The following is a 17,174-nucleotide window of genomic DNA, read 5'->3' as shown; positions in this document are numbered from 1 at the left end:
TGTTTGGTGCTAACATTTTAAAACTTTCAAAGTTTTATGCTTTCTTTTAAGAAAGTTATTGCATGAAATATATAATATCACCTGTTCTTTTGAGTTGAGAGTTTTAGAATTTGGTTAGAGAAAGCTGAATCACTGTAATCACTGAATCACTATATTAAAAATGAAAACTAATATAAACTATTAGGATTCTGCCTGTATCTAGATGATGATGATGATGATGGTGATATGGAAGACACTTGTACTTTTCTATAGCTACCCTTTAGAAACCTTACTCAGTAAGCTTTTTTTTTTTAATTCCAAGATGCCAAGGGAATATCATGGTGCCTTGGACTCGGGTGATAGTTGTTAAGGTGGTGAGAAGTGATATGATTAGGAATATATTTTAACAGTAATGTCAGTGGAACTTGCTAATAGATCAGTTGTAGAAGAAATCAGTCAGTGATGATTCCTAGGTTTGGGGGATGAGCAAGTAGGTGAATTGTGGTGCCATTTAACAGAATTGGAAAACCTGGGGAAATAGCAAATTTGGCAGGTTGGGATAGCATCAGGATTTCTCTTTTGAATTGTTCAGTTTGAGTTGTCTATGAAACATATTTATATGAGTTCTTGCTCATGAATGAGATTTGATTTAGAGTTATACATTTAGGAGTCACTGAAATAGAAGTTCTCATTTTTTTGGTCTTAGGACCCCTTTATACTCCTAAAAATTATGTAGAGGACCCCAAAAGCTTTAATTTATATAGGTTTCATTTATCAATATTTGCCATGTTAGAATTTAAAACTAATAAAAATTTTACGTGTTTATTCATTTTAAAAATAGCACTGATAAAACTATTACATTAACAAAAATAACATTTTTATGAAAAATACTTTATTTTCCAAAACAAGATATTTGTGAGAAAGTGGCATTGTTTACAGTTTTGAAAATCTGTTTACTGTCTGGTTTAATTGAAAATTTTAGATTTTCATAATCTGCTTCTGCATTCAGTCTATTGTGGATGAAAAAAAATCTGACATCAGATTGGAAAAAAGAGAAGCACCTAGAAATAGCCATCAGTATTTGGTGAGCATTGGTCCAGATGTCTCTCTAAAGAGAAAACATATTGAAATTTGGCTTGGTGCCTAGATATATGGGTAGAAAGAAAGTGATAGAAAGTATAGTGCAAAAAATGGGATTATATAAATCATGACATTTTAAAATAATAAACTATAAGGTAATACTTATAATTTACAAAAGCAATAAAGTTAGTATCCTTCTATTCCAAATAGGACTATACCTTTTGAGTTTTGTACCAAAAAATACATTTCTGATTCACTAAATAAATGAAATTTATGAATGTACTTTTAAATATGAATTGATAAACCATCCTAATATTTTTCAATTATTTAAATTTCAGTCTGTACTATGTGCAAAACCAGATCTTGACTGTATATTATAGCAAGTAGAGTGAGTGGCAGGTGAGGCCTCCCAGCTTCGTCCTACTCTTCTGGTTCTCCTCTGTCCATCATTGTCTTTGCCCCAGCTCGTCTCCTCCTTATACCGTGACTTTCCTTATAATTTGCAGAATTTTAATAATCCCTGTCTTGTATTTATTTTTTGTGTTCATTCTAAGTACAAAGACATAATTATCACTATTTCTGGATTCATTTTTTTGCTCCTTCCAGTATATTCTGCAAAGCGCTGGCTGCCTGAGCCATAAATTAGCTTGTGTGACTGCTTGGCCCTTGTCCTTCCCTTTTTTTCCTGGGCTCTGACTTGCAGCCTGGTTGGTTTCTACATCAGCCTTTTTTCTGGTGAGCTAAAGGACATACTAATTGTTCTTTGAACTGAAAATGGATTTCACCTTCATTGGATAAAAATGTGGAAGCCTTGACACTTGGTTAAATATCATCCTTAGGATACATCCTCCCCCCCCTCACCTCCTCTCTTCTAAGCACTAGCTCAGGGGATTTTCCATTTAACTAAGTTGCATAAACTGCAGATTTTCACTACTTACCTAATGTTCCCATTTTTGAAGACTTAGTGGAAATTGCTGAAATTTATTACATATTTATTATTTTTCAATAGGAAGATGCCAACTATTGTCATAAATAAGCTTTTATTGAAAAAAAACTATGTCAGTGCAAAAAAATTGTTCCCACTCTCACATCTGATATTCAGGAGTACAAAGTTATACAGAGGACACACAGGCTTCCAGAGCCAAAACCACCATCCTTTGGCTGCCCCTTGGGGGAGAGGGCAAGCCTGCCCCATGGCGCCCTCTGCTGACCTTGAAGCTCACAGTCTTGCATTTTTCTCGCTAAGAAAATGTGAATCTCAGGCTGGTGCTAAAACAATAGTCAAAAAGAATGATTTAAAAACTCTTAGAGGAAAACATAGGAAGAACACTCTTTGACATAAATCACAGCAAGATCTTTTTTGACCCACCTCCTAGAGTAATGGAAATAAAAACAAAAATAAACAAATGGGACCTAATGAAACTTCAAAGCTTTTGCATAGCAAAGGAAACTATAAACAAGATGAAAAGACAACCCTCAGAATGGGAGAAAAAATTTGCAAATGAATCAGCGGACAAAGGATTAATCTCCAAAATATATAAACAGCTCATGCAACTTAATATTAAAAAAACCAACAGCCCAATCAAAAAATGGGCAGAAGACCTAAATAGACATTTCTCCAAAGAAGACATAGAGATGGCCAAGAGGTACATGAAAAGCTGCTCAACATCACTAATTATTAGAGAAATGCAAATCGAAACTACAATGAGGTATCACCTCACACTAGTTAGAATGGGCATCATCAGATAATGTACAAACAACAAATGTTGGAGAGGGTTTGGAGAAAAGGGAACCCTGTTGCACTGTTGGTGGGAATGTAAATTGATACAGCTACTATGGAGAGCAGTATGGAGGTTCCTTAAAAAACTAAAAATAGAATTACCATATGACCCAGCAATCCCACTACTGGGCATATACCCAGAGAAAACCATAATTCAAAAAGACACATGCACTCCAGTGTTCACTGCAGCACTATTTACCATAGCCAGGTCATGGAAGCAACCTAAATGCCCATCGACAGATGAATGGATAAAGAAGATGTGGTACATATATACAATGGAATATTACTCAGCCACAAAAAGGAACAAAATTGGGTCATTTGTAGAGACGTGGATGGACCTAGAGACTGTCATACAGAGTGAAGTAAGTTAGAAAGAGAAAAACAAATATTGTATATTAACACATATTTGTGGAGTCTAGAAAAATGGTACAGATGAACCGGTTTGCAGGGCAGAAATAGAGACACAGATGTAGAGAACAAACGTATGGACACCAAGGAGGGAAAGCCGCGGGGGAAGTGGTGGTGGTGGTGTGATGAATTGGGCGATTGGGATTGACATGTATACCCTGATGTGTGTAAAATGGATGAGTAATAAGAACCTGCTGTATAAAAAAATTAAATTTATTTTAAAAAAAGAATGATTTACAATGGGTGTTGAGCTGACACCTGTGTCTTTAATATAGTAATAAAAATCAGTACAGCTTCCTTTTAATCTTCCATTAACAATTTTGGTGGTTTACTAAAGACCTGTTTTTCTTAACCTTTATAAAATACTGATCTTTTACTGTCATATTCTAATTCACTTATAATTTCACTGAAGTTATTTTTTCTGTGACTTTTAAAGTTATTTTATGAATTCTGATAAAGGTAAATAAGAATTATTCTACTTAATATGGAAAAATAAAACAGAAGCTAATGTTATCTTTAAGGCTTTTTTAAAAAATTGTGAGACTTCAATAAATGTCTTATTCATTAGTCTTTTCCTTTCCCTTTTCTTAGCCATCGTATTGGTTTTCTACTGCTGTTGTAACAAATTGAAACAGCACAAATTTATTATCATACAGTTCTGTAGTTTAGAAGTTAAACCATGCGTCTTCCTGGGTTAAAATCAGGTGTAATAGGGCTTCATTCCTTCCTGAAGTTCTAGGAGAAAGGTGTTACCTTGCCTTCTCCACTTTCTAAAGGCTGCTGCATTCCTGGTGCGTGGTCCCTTTTCTACATCTTCAAAACTAGCAGCAGTGTCTCATTTCTCTCTAACGGCATCCCGGAAAAGCGGTCCACGTGTATGAAGTCCCGTGATTAGTTTGGGGCCACCCAGCTCATCTGGATAATCTCATCTTAGCATCTTTAACCTTAATCATGCAAAGCCCCTTTTGCCATGTCATGTAACATATTTAGAGGTTTGAGGATTAGGATGTGGACATCTTTGGGAAGCCATTATTTTGCCTACACAGCCATTATCCAAGTTCAGATGGTATTACCTTTCATACCTTTATCTAATTCTTCAGGCTCCTGCCATTCTAATTCACCCTTCAAAATGCCATATAGTCGGCCTGGCTGGTTCCTGCTCAGTTACCCTTCAGTAGGGCAGTGTGACCCATCCTTCAACTCCTGTGAATGTGGGGTGCTTATGGACTCACCCTTCTGCAGAGGATGGTTTCAACTCAGTGGGAGCCATCCTGCCCAGAGATGCCTGGGTTCACCATCAGCCAATGACTGAGTAAAATAAGGCTCTGAGTTGTCGTTTACATTACAGAGCTCCTTATGGGATAGGCTGAGAGTAGACTTTAGCTGAACCCATCTCTTTGCCTAGCTTCTTCCCATCTTCTCCTGCTTCCTTCAGTCTCTTACAGGTTTCACTTAAAGAGACCCCCATCAGTAAATCACTTGGTTAGCCTCTGGTTTAAGGGAACCCTACCTAGGGAATCCTGCTAAAAAATTTTCCATGACTCCCTGCTACTTCACAAATTAAGTCCAAATTTCTAAGACTAGAATTAACAGTTTCCATTTTGTCTTTCAAATCTATATCTTATGCTTTATTTTCCTCTTTTTCTCTACTCAGAGTCTGTGCTGTGCTGAAAAAGGAACACTGTAAGGCAGCCAGACTACAGCACTTCCAAGTCATATTTTTTATTTATTTCCACATTTTTGCTCATTGTCAGTCCCTCCCCTTTCTCCAACTGTTTTCTATCCTTCAAGCTCCAGACTTTCAATGTCTTCATATATAAAAAATTATATATGCAGTTATTCTTTGATCAAATGATCCTACTTCTATGAGTCTATTCCAAGGACACACTGGCAAAACTATAAAAAGACCAATGTGGGTGACTATACATTGTTGTGCTACTTTAATAGGAAAAGAGTTGAAATAACTAAATGTTCATTGAAAGAAGGATAACAGATAAATTATAGTACTTCCACTATAGAGTACCATACAGCTATAAAAATGAAAGAATATCTCTGTAGATACTATAGAGCGATCCTCAGGATATATTGTTGAATACAAAAGGCAAGGAAAAGAAGTGTGTTTATAGTGTGCTATCATTTATCTAAGTAAGTGTAAAGAAAATATAGATGCATATTTGCTTATATTAAAGCCAAAACAACAATGGCAGAACCTGCCATACTGTAAAACACACACACACACACAGTTACTTTTTAAACGTTACCTATGGGAGAAGGGAAGGAATAGAGAGTAGGAGTGAGGAAGGTGTAGAGAGGATAGGAATAGAATCTTGACTTCCTAGAACTTTATGTGAGACTTTGGAATCATTTAAATATTTTATATAATTTTTAAAAAACAAGGTTAAATCTTAAAACAGTGATTTCTAAGAAGCAAAAGCAAATGAAACAAATGAGCACAACTGTATTTCAGGTTGATGGCAAAACACACTGAGGTGAATTACTTGGAGTCATTATAAACACAGTCATTTGATTGTTCTCTAGTGGGGTGTACCCAAGGCCCGAGGGAATAGCATCAGCTCTTAAACTGTTTTTAGTAATTGTATCATTAGTGATAGTGTTGATATTATTATAGAGACTGTTGTGTATGCTTTGTGTGATACAGCAAAGAAGTAATTATATTGATATCCTTAAGAACCAGAATTTTTGGCATAGGGGAAAGGAAATACAGATATAAGATGATAAGTTTAAGTAACAATCCTATATCCTGTTTTGAATTGAAAGTATCATACAGAACTCATAATATTTCTTTATTTTAAAAACAAAAATACACTATCTACAGGCAGTAAACTCAACTAGAGCCCAGATACTGTTTTCTGAATATTTTTCTCTATTAAAAGGAGCCAGGTCTCTTTGGAAAAATGGCTGAATCTAGATTCGCAGCTGAGAAAGTACAACTTGAGTCTGGATATCATTTAGCACCAGAAGGTAAAAATGAAATCAAAGAATGATGGAACATGTCAGAAGGACACAGGAACCTCCTTGCCGGAGCTCCTACTAGGAACATTAAAGCCTAAAAATAATGATAGTAATGTGTTATAGTCTATTGAATGAAGTAAAATCCGTAAGTCCATAGTGATATACCTATGTACATACATATACCTACCTACATACCTACGTAAGTGGAGGTGAGGGAGAAGCTCTTTCTCATAGTAGAGTACCAACAAATAAATTTAGACGGAATGGTGAAATTAGAAAATCACAAGTTGGCAACCTTCATAGTAATTGATGAAGACAAAGGTCAGCAAAGAATGTTAAAATGAGCTCATGAAATTTTGATGAATTACAGGATATCTACATAGTCTCACAGTTAGTACTCTAGAAGGTACTTAATAATTGACGAGAGAAAAGTAGCAACTTTACAATGGAGAAACATGGAAGACACCCCCTTAACCAAGTGATCAGCGTTGTCGTCATTAGTCCTGGGACAAATCAGCATCATGTGCCTTTTGATATGAAAGGAACACATCACTTCTGTGTTATTCTTGCCAAAAATGTATAACTTGAATATAATCATGTGGAAAAATTTGAAAAACAAATTGAAGGACCTACTAACAAATAACTGGTCCTTGTTTTTAAAAACCATGAAGGTCATAAATGTCAGAGAAAGACTGAAAACAGTTCCACATTAAAGGAGATAAACACATGACAATTGAATGCCATACATGATCCAGGATTTCTTTTGTGGTGTGCAACATTATTTGAATAATTGGGGAAATTTAAACAAGGTTAGTCTGTTAGTATTATATCAGTATGAATTACTGGTTTTGGTAATTATACTGTGGCCATATAAGAAAATGCCCTTCTTTGTAGGAAGTACACCCTGAAGTATTTATGGGTAAAAGAGTATTCATATCTACAAATTACCTTCAGATGGTTCTGGGGAAATTATGAGTGTGTGTGTGTATAAATATGTATGATAAAGCAAAATGTCAACTAACAACGTTGACCTTATCCCATTAACAATATTTTGGCAATCTGGGTGAAGGGTATATAGGAATTCTTTTTTTTTTTTCCTCAACTTTTCTGTAAGCCTGAATTATTTCAGTTTAAAACATAGGTATTTCTTAGACCTGTCCACTATTACCAACCCCAGAACAGTGAGTACCCCGAGTGTTCAGATTCTAGTCTTAAAATATATTTCCAACTAAAAAGAATCATAATCCCTTGAAATAATGGTTGCTTCCGGGTCAGGAGCAGACAGTGTACAAAATGAGCCTAAAATATCTTATCATGCCAGAGGTAAGAACTATGGAGGACCACTAGGATCGTGTCAGAGGAGCTCAGGAGCCGGCTTAAGTAGTCTTCTACTGGCAAGAGTTAAGAAAATTTGAACATGAATAAGAACAATAACTGCAATGCAGTGAATCATACCTAATACTTTAAAATCCATATGTTCATCCAAAGAATTATTCATCTTTTTAGCAGGTGCTAGGGGACCAAAGTCACATTTTAAAAAACTGGTAAAAGTAAAGGGAAAGAATGAAACTTTTAATCTTCCTTTCCCATTTAAATCGTACTTCAGAGTAACCAAATATTTGATGACAGGAAGTTTCTCTTTCCAGAAGTAGTCCAACAAATAAGTGAATATGGAATTATAAAATTAGACAATTACCGTCTATCAATTCCTAGTGAATTAATGGATCTAAGCAGTAATATCAGTGCTGCCAAAATGACTAAAGAAGAGTCAAGGGGATGGTCTGAGCCTCCAGGTGAAACTGAGCGTTCTCCCTGAAGCAGCATCGGCAAAAGCGAAAACTACAGCAGAGAAACTTTATCCTGAGCGAACTACGAACTTACAGAAAGTACAAAGGGCAGAGGAACATTTGAAGCCACATCACAGGGGTGCAAAGGGAAAAACCAGACTCTGGAAAACTCACAGGACAAACAACTTGGGTTTTCTGAACCACAGCAACAGCAAAATTACAAGAGAGAAAATGAGACAGAGGAAGAGAATACATAGATTAAGAGAGGCATAAAAGACTGTTGATCAGTCACAACCTACCAAGTCTTGCTTAGAGTCTGATGTGTGCCAACTGAGATAATTCCCTGAGATAATCAGGTAAATTTGATAACTAATTAGTTATTTGATATCAGAAATATTCTTACTTTATATTTAGGTGTGGTAATGGTACTGTATGTGTTTACAAAAAAAGCACTCTTACTTTTTTAGAGATTACATACTGGACTATTTACAAATGATATGATACATAGTGAATGGGATTTACTTCAAAATGATCTGGGCAGAGAGGGGTGATGTGGGTGGAGATAAGGGTGAAGTGAGTTTATCCATGAATTGATAATTGAGGAAAATGTGTGTGGGTACAGAGGGGTTTGCTTTACTCTTCCTTCTACTTTTGTATTAGCGTGAAAATTTCCATGATAAAGAGTAAAAATTTTAGATCATGGGTAGGAGGGTGCAGAAGATAGTGAAGGAAAGGAGGAGAGATAATATTGAACACCTATTAGGGTTAGCAGATATGCTAGGTGTTTCTGATATGTTATTGAATTTAGTTCTTGTACCAGTCCAGTGAAGTGGTTATGCTTTTCCTGTTTTACAAGTAAGGAAACTGAAGCTAGAATGATTAAGTGATTTGCTGAAAGTCTCAGAATTAGTATTAGTGGAGATGGAATAAATACTCCCCTGCTAGCTTCTGATTCTTTATCTGTCTGATTCCAAATCCATGCTTTTCCCTAGCACTATATAATGTGTACTCCACCGTAAAAGGGGAAAATCTGAGAATGAGTTTAATATATTATTTTAACAACTTTATTGAGATAAAATTCACATAATAAAATCTACCCTTTTAGAGTGTACAGCTTAGTGGGTTTTAGTATATTCAGAGAGTTGTGTAACCATTACTTCAACCTAAATTTAGAACATTTTCATCATCCCCAAAAGAAACCTCATGTCTACTCCCCATTCCTCCTAACCCCTTAGCCTAAGACAACCACTAATGTACTTTCTGGAAATTTCATATAAATGCAGTCATAAAATATGTGGTCTTTTGTGACTGTCTTCTTTCACTTAGCATAATGTTTTCAAGGTTCTTTAGTGTTGTAGCATATATCAGTACTTCATTTCTTTTTATTGCTGAATAATATTCTATTGTATGGATATACCACACTTTGTTTATTCATTCATCAATTTGTGGACATTGGAGTTGTTTCCACTTTTCAGCTATTAAGAATAATGTTTCTGTGAACATTCATGTATAAGTTTTTGTGTGGACATGTTTTTTAAATTTCTCTTGGGCATATATGTAGGGAATGAAAATGCTGGAACATATGCTAACTCTATACTTAACTTTTTGAGGAACTGTCAAACTGTTTTGCACAGTGGCAGCACCATTTTACATTCCAACCAGCAAGTATGAGGCTTCAAATATCTCCATATCCTTGTTAACACTTGTTGTTGTCTGTCTTAAATTATAGCCATCCTCCTGGGTGTAAAGTAGTATTTTATTGCAGTTTTGGTTTACATTGCCCTAATGACCAGTAATGTTGGTAATACGTATTGAAACATTGAATCATACATTGTCTTAATTTTGTCATTCTTTTATTCACTCTACAAATGTTTATAAAGTACTTTCTATATGTCAGACCTTGGAAAAGAAATGACAGTTCATCTTTTCTAAGTGTAGGCAACAGTGCTAGTAGCTGGTGGGTTTGGTGGTGAGAAAACGAACAAATTCTCTGCTGATTGCTTTCATTTTCTCACTGAGATAAGCAACATGATCAGTTGAGAATCAGGAGGAGACAGGAGATGTTGTAACTAACTAAGGAGTGAAAATATATCTGAACTGAAAGAGAAAGACACAACTAATTGAACTTCAATTAATCTAGCAATATGGCATGTGCATTTTTAACTTTTACTAGATACCGCAGAATTTCTCTCAAAAGAAGTTGTATTAATTTATACTCCCAGCAACAGTTTGTAATAATATATATTGCTCCTGATCCTTGCTAACACTGACTGTCATCAAGTATTTTAATGAAAAATGGTTTCTCATGGATTCAATTAACAATTTTATAATTTTTTAATAGGATTGAATGCCCACTTGTCTCTTTTGCTCATTTTTATTGCCCAGTTATTTTTCTTTTCTTTAGATTTGTGTGAGTTTATTATACATTCTGGATGTCAGCTCTTGTCGTGTGTCTCAAATCTATTCTAAAAAATTTAGGCTTGCCATCACTTTTTAAACAGTGCCTTCTATTAACAGAAAATTTTAACATTAACTTGTAATGTTTTAAGAAATTCTTTTCTACTTGATATCATGAAAATATTACTGTTTATTTTCTATTAAAAATTCTGTTTTTTATCTTTAACCTACTTGAAACTTTTTTTAATATGGCAAGAAGTTGGAACATATAAATTTCCTATAACTATTTATTGAAAAGTTCATCATTTGTCCATAAATATGCATGCTTCTGTCACTTATCTTGTTTCTAGGCCTTCTATTTTCTTCTTTTGGTCCGTTTGCTTATCTCTCTTACTCCATTGGGTTTGGAATTGCTTTGTATTTTAGATTGATGTGAGAGAATTGACATCTTTACATTTCTGAATCATTCTATCAATGAACAAAGCATGTTTCCATTTAATTAAATATTATAGTGTTTTATGATAAAGTCATATAGTTACATTCTGAAAGAGCATGCAGATTTTTGTTAAATTGATTCCTAGGTACATTGTCTTTTGGGCTATTATTGTCAATGGTATCTGTTTTATAAGTTACATTTTAAAACTTACTGGCATATAGGAATGAATGTTATTTTTCTAATTTTATCTTAAATTCAGTAAGCTTGCTGAACTCATATTAATTTGTAACTTGTTTCTGAATTCTCTTGGTTTTTCTACATAAAAAATATATGTGAATGATGATAGTTTTGTTTCTTCTTTTCCATTAAGTGATGAGACTGATATGGGATAACCACATTAAATATTCCTGTTAGAGAAGGGAAATAATGAGAGGTTTATAGAAATTCCTGGTTCATAGCAGTTCTTAAATCTTGCTGGGCAAATGTCATCAGGTCTTTCTGTCCAAGGGGTTGGGAGGTGTTCCTTAATTAAGCCCCAGTTCTGTTCCCTGGGAGTGGAAACTGGGTTCTCTGGGAGTCCCCATATGTTGTTTTCCACAGCTTCTGGTTTCTTTCTTTTTTGGTAACCTTTTGGCCACTTCTGAAGAAGGCTTTGGAAGAGATGTCTCTGAGCAACTTCCTCAGATTTCTTCCTTTGTGTAGAAAAATGGGTCCCCGAGAGCTGTTTACTTCTTGAATAGTCTCAGCCCCTTTTACTTCAGGCTGTTGCCTTTGCCAATTCAACTATCCCAAATCATGTTTGGGTTTCCTGTGTATATGATTCCTGTCTTCTTCTTGTGCCAAAAATCACATCCACAGTTCTTCTCAAGACATGCCTCTCTCTCTAGATTTAACTGCTGGTCTTTTAGATGTTGCAAAACAACATTCTTAATAGACACCATCTTAGTTTTTTTCAGAGGTCTTAATGAAGGGTCTTATGGCAGCATCCTTGATTTTTTCTTTACCCTGCTGTATAGCACAGGGAACTATACTCAATATCTTGTAATAACCTATAATGGAAGAGAATGTAAAAAAAGAATATACATATATATATATATTCTCTCTCTCTATATATATCTGAATCAGTTTGCTGTACCCCTGAAACTAACACAACGTTGTAAATCAACTATATATCAATAAAAATTTTTTTAAAAGTTTAAAAAAAGAGAGTTAAAAAAATTGTTAATCAGTGTTGTCCATGAATTTTTTATATGATTTTTAGACATAAAGATACTTCATAATTCACCATTTTTTATTCTTTGAATTATGTTTAATTCAATCAGGACAGATTTTTGTGCTTACTTTATTAAATCATTGTGCTAGTTATTATGGAGGATAAAGGAATTTAAGACATGATTCCAGCCTTCCATGAACAGCTCGTTTTATTAAGACGAGAAAACATTTGAATAACATGGAATATAATCAAATGTTGTGCTGATGACCAGTGGTCAGAGCTGTTGAACTCACTGTGGGTTAGCCAGCAGGCGCAGGCTGCTTGGAGAGAGTATGTTTCCTCTAAGGTAACTACTCCTTGGATAGGATAGCTTCCTATTAATAGGAAATATTAAGCAAATCTGTGACCGTTGGAGAATGTTTGACTACTAATGCTTTTCTTATTATTTAAGCACACTTGTTTAAGAATCTGAACACTTAGGGACCTCTAGCCTTAGGAGGGCAAAGGAATATGTATTTATACATTTCTAAGGAATCATTAGGATTTACATTGTTTAGCACTGAAATTTTAAATGTTTTATTTATCCATGTACTTAAAATATTTTCCAAAACTTGTATTCAGTGTGAAGTTTTAAAATTTCTTTTGCCATGTACTGATGTTTGTGGAACTGCTTTCTTCACTGAAATCCTTTCATAAAGATTTATGGAGAGATTTTTACTTAGCTTAATCAAATATAAGTAATAGAACCAAAGAAAAATCTGCTATTTTGCTCTATTACAAGTAAATGGACTATATTCAAGAATTTTTAGAGATATAACATTTTCATAAAGGAGTAAATATAAGAAAAGCTTTGTGCATTCTGAAAAATAAAAATAGTAGAGTCCCACTTTTCACCTGTAAAATATTCACTCCCTAACTCCTCTGACCCTATCTGCAGCTCTTTGTATTGCTTTGCTCATCAGCTATTTCTCACTAAATTTCTGCTGCCAGATGGAGTTAAACAGGCTGCATATCAAACTATTTATCCTTCTCTCTGTGCTCTACTTTCCAATAGCAGTGGCATCTATCATTTAATTTCCCAGTAATCAACCAAAAAGTTATTTCTGATTCTCTGCAGTTCTCAACTTTATGATCATTCTCAACTCTATGATCATTCTCAACTCTAAATCCTGTTTCATTTTTTTCATTTATAATGCCTAAACTCACCCATTTCTGTTGTTACAGTGGTCAGTTTCTTTGTCCCAATTCTTATTAAGCCCAGTTCTGTCCTATAATGTAGAGATTGATAATACTAAATTAATTATCCAATCTTTTTAATATACTCTCTGTAAAATAAAACTGTATAGAATGAAAACCTGTACTATCAATTCCCTGTTCTGTTACTCTGCCCATATTGACAACCAAGCATCTGTTCTTACCTAACTCACCCATTCCTGCTGTTCTGTACCATTTTTTTCCCAGTTACCTAACATATTTAGAAGTAGATTAAATACAGCCCACGTCCTTAAGTAATTGTGTCTAGCATATGTACAGAATTGTGTGGTTTAACTATGCTTCTTACTATTTCATTTGATACAGTAGGTTTTATAATTTGTATCATGACCATTTTACAGTTGGAGAAAACAAAATTCAGAGAATAAGTAACATTTCAAAGTCACACAGGCCAAAACTGATTCTGAAGCTGTAAATATGTTTATAGATTTTTTTTTTCTAGAACATGTCTTTTCCTTAATCTCTTAAATGCAAATATAGGTTTAAAATTTAACCGTATTGCTGTTAATTTTAATTCTTGTGCTTCAAATGATATTAAATTGTGGCAGATGAATATGCCTTTCGAGTAATTGCAAAACATTAATTTGATTGCATGATTTCATAGCTGCAAGCTTTGATTTCCTGGCTTTGGGAATATAAATACAGAAGGATTTCATATTAGTTGCTACATTAAACAAACACTAAAATTTATCTGCTACATTTTCATGTAGACTGGGGAATCAATATTAAGATATCCAACTACTTTCTGTCGCTTATAATCACTTGGATAAATGTTCATCAAATATGTCTTAGTCATATTTCACATGTTGCTTTTGGTGTATATTTGTATGTTAATTAAAGCTACATTGTATATATTATAATATTGTATTTGTATAATATTTGGGGGAATTGTAAAGATTCAGAAAATCAGATCTAAATTTTTAAGGAATTGTTCAAGACTCTTGTAATATTACAAATTAAAAGCCTGTGTTTCTCAGATCAAGATGTTTTAAAAATACATTTTTTCTCATTTTAAGACAAGTACATATTTCTCATAGAATATTGAAAAGACATGGAAATGCCAAAAGAAGAATTAAAATTACCTGCAGTCCCTCCATTCAGATAAAACCATTAAATTTTGGTGTTACCATTGTTTTTCCCAATAAATCAAGCAGTATCTGGCACATAGTAGGTCATAATAAATATAAAAGAATGAATAAATGAATGGATTAGTCTCTATGAATGCTGGATTGATGGATTATAGTATAAACCCTGACAGTTTTTGTTTGTTTGTTTGTTTTTTATTTTTAAAATGCAAATGCCAGACTTAAGCTTTGATTGCTGAGGCATCCACTTCAAAGATGACTATCTCTGATAAACTACTGCAGAGATCCAGGTCACTTCCCCATACTGCGGCACCTTTGTTTTAGAGTTCTTAATTGATTTTAATAACTGACGATTTATTTTTTTCAAGTGGCCACTTTTTCTTTTTCTCTTCCTGCTTTAAATTTCCACTCTCTTTTAAAATCATGAATAAAGAGTGAGCCCAAGAAACCCTTAGTGCCCACCTTTCACCCCAGTAAAAGCAGAAGCCCAGGCCTGTGCTTGCTCTCCTTCTCTCTCTCTCCCCCTGAACCTCACTGTGTGACGCCAGGTGTAGTGTGTAATTTCCAGGTTCTATAAGTAATAAACCTTTACTTTTTCAAGTTTCCTAGTGGTTATTGCCGAAGGGTGTCTTGCATTCATATTAAGAACCACAAGGGCCGGTCTGATAACAACATTGGCTATTGGTAGGCTGAGACTGGCACATGGATACACACCCATATGAATTTTTTAAACAAAAATTAGATCATACAATACATATTGCTTTTTAATCTGCTTTTTTCCCATGGACCGAGATACCCGTAGCAGTTGCACGTGTTCAGTATTCGTTTTAAATTATTAAATGATTTAAATATTTAAAATACCATTTTAAGAGCCACATCACATCCAAGTCTATGCAAAGAGTTGAGCATTTTTTTGAATTGTCATAGCATGCCCATCATCGATAGTGCTCTGCTTCCAACCTCTGCTGGATTTCTAGAAGTCCAGAATGCTTTGCAATTGGAGGCAATGCATCCTTCCAGCCCTGTCTCTTCTTGACTCTGTTCCCTGACTCCACCTCAGTTTCCTCCATACTTGAGAAGTTATGTATCATTTTCTAGCAGCACCAAAGCTCTTTCGCCGTGTGGGCCTTCGCGCACACTCCTTCCTCTGTCACAGATGCTAATCCTGCTCCTCCAGCCTGAGAACAAACATGCAGCTGTCCAAACCAGAGATTTCATTTCTGGATCCTTTATCACAGCGGCCTTCACGAGTCAGCACAAATCCTATAGAGTAAGTCATCTAGTAGAGATGGAGAGGACTGAAATTTTAAGTCAATTCAGAAAGAAAAAAAGGAACATTTTGATCTACACAAGCTTATTTCCCTGTTGTCCTATTAATGGGAATATGTAATCTAAGGCAGAGAAATTCTTTTCTTCTCTTCAGGAAACAGTGGCGTTTAACTCTTCGCTTCTGAGACCCCGCGTAATTGGAGAGTGGATTGGCCGAGAAGAGAATGATGCTGATCCACTGGCCGCTGAGATGCTGCAGCCCCCAGTGCCAAGAAGTAAAAATGAACAATGGGACAAGGACGATAACAGCTCTAGCCCCGCAGGGAGGTGAGATGAGATGGCTTCTGAGATTCTGAATATTTTAATCATCTAGGGCAAAGGGGAAATCAAGTGCACGATTTTGATGAAATAACTCGGCAATTTTATATAGAAAATTATGTTACATATAAGATAAAAATTAATTTCTCTGTTTTAAAATTAGAGTTTTGTTAGATTTGCTTTTATTATAGATTTGGTTTTGATTTTTTTTTTCTTTACGTCTAAGAAGAGTATCATCTCTTTGTTACTAAAACCAAATAGAAAAATAATTTCAGGACATAAACTGTCAGTTGAGACCTACTATAATATTGGACGGGGCCTACTATATTATTGGGCTGACTGTTAAGATTGGAGAGGGAGGACTTCTGATGTACCATAAAGATCTAGTTATTCAACAAGAAGAAAACTATTAAATGTATGATAGACTACACAAGGTGGAGTTAGATGGAATATAGAGAGAAACTTTTAGTTTAGAGTTGATAACTATGATTGAATATAATTATTACATTCTCTGTGTTTAATTTTTGAAATTATTCTTGAAACTATTGTGATTTGTGAATTTGAAAGTCCCTAATTCATTTTACTCAGCCCTATGATGCTCAAAATGGTGTCAGAAGATTTGCCTTAAGTTTCCATATGCTGGTAGAAGTGGGGTAATTTTGAAAAGTCTAGATCATATTTTTTAGAAAAAGTATCAATATATTCAGTGTAGCCATTTCTTGTAATACTAACTGCAGTGAGTAAAATTCGAAACAAAAATGAAAACTTCTACAAGGAAGTTGGAGTGAAAAAGCATTATCAAGGCATGGCTTACACGATATTGAGAAAAAATACTCATGAATTAAAATGTGACAGGAGCTTAAACTTTCTGTGAGTGTTACTAGCTGACCACCACAGAAGAGTTTTTCCTATACACAGCATAGCCACAGTAACTTTGTATTTCCTACATTAAATTTAGCAGCAACCAATAACTATTCTTTCTCAAGGAGAAAATTGTATTTTCTACAATGTAATAGCTTTCAGGGTTTTTAATACTGTGACTTATCACTTGGCTGGAGGGAAGGAAATTCAGAATACTCGTTAATGTGCTTCAGGCATACAGAAAATTGATTCTATTTCCATGAGAAATAACCTTTAAATTATTTAAATAGTTGAAGTGTACTGTATAAGGAGAAGA

At 34.6% G+C, this 17,174-nt stretch overlaps 1 protein-coding gene across 2 annotated transcripts in view; it reads left to right on the top strand.

Moving 5' to 3' along the window:
• Positions 1-17,174, top strand: part of C17H8orf34 (chromosome 17 C8orf34 homolog) — a 338,603-nt gene that overhangs the window by 80,412 nt on the left and 241,017 nt on the right. For both annotated transcript variants that reach the window (XM_036830419.1, XM_036830420.1), the window contains one exon: positions 15,834-16,006. In XM_036830419.1, the coding sequence (XP_036686314.1) occupies positions 15,834-16,006 (173 nt within the window). The remainder of the gene's footprint in view (positions 1-15,833; positions 16,007-17,174) is intronic.

The sequence above is a fragment of the Balaenoptera musculus genome, chromosome 17 (assembly GCF_009873245.2).
Source record: "Balaenoptera musculus isolate JJ_BM4_2016_0621 chromosome 17, mBalMus1.pri.v3, whole genome shotgun sequence".
Lineage (NCBI taxonomy): Eukaryota > Metazoa > Chordata > Mammalia > Artiodactyla > Balaenopteridae > Balaenoptera > Balaenoptera musculus.
Note: the sequence above shows the minus strand (reverse complement) of the source record. Positions and strands in the feature narration are given on the sequence as shown.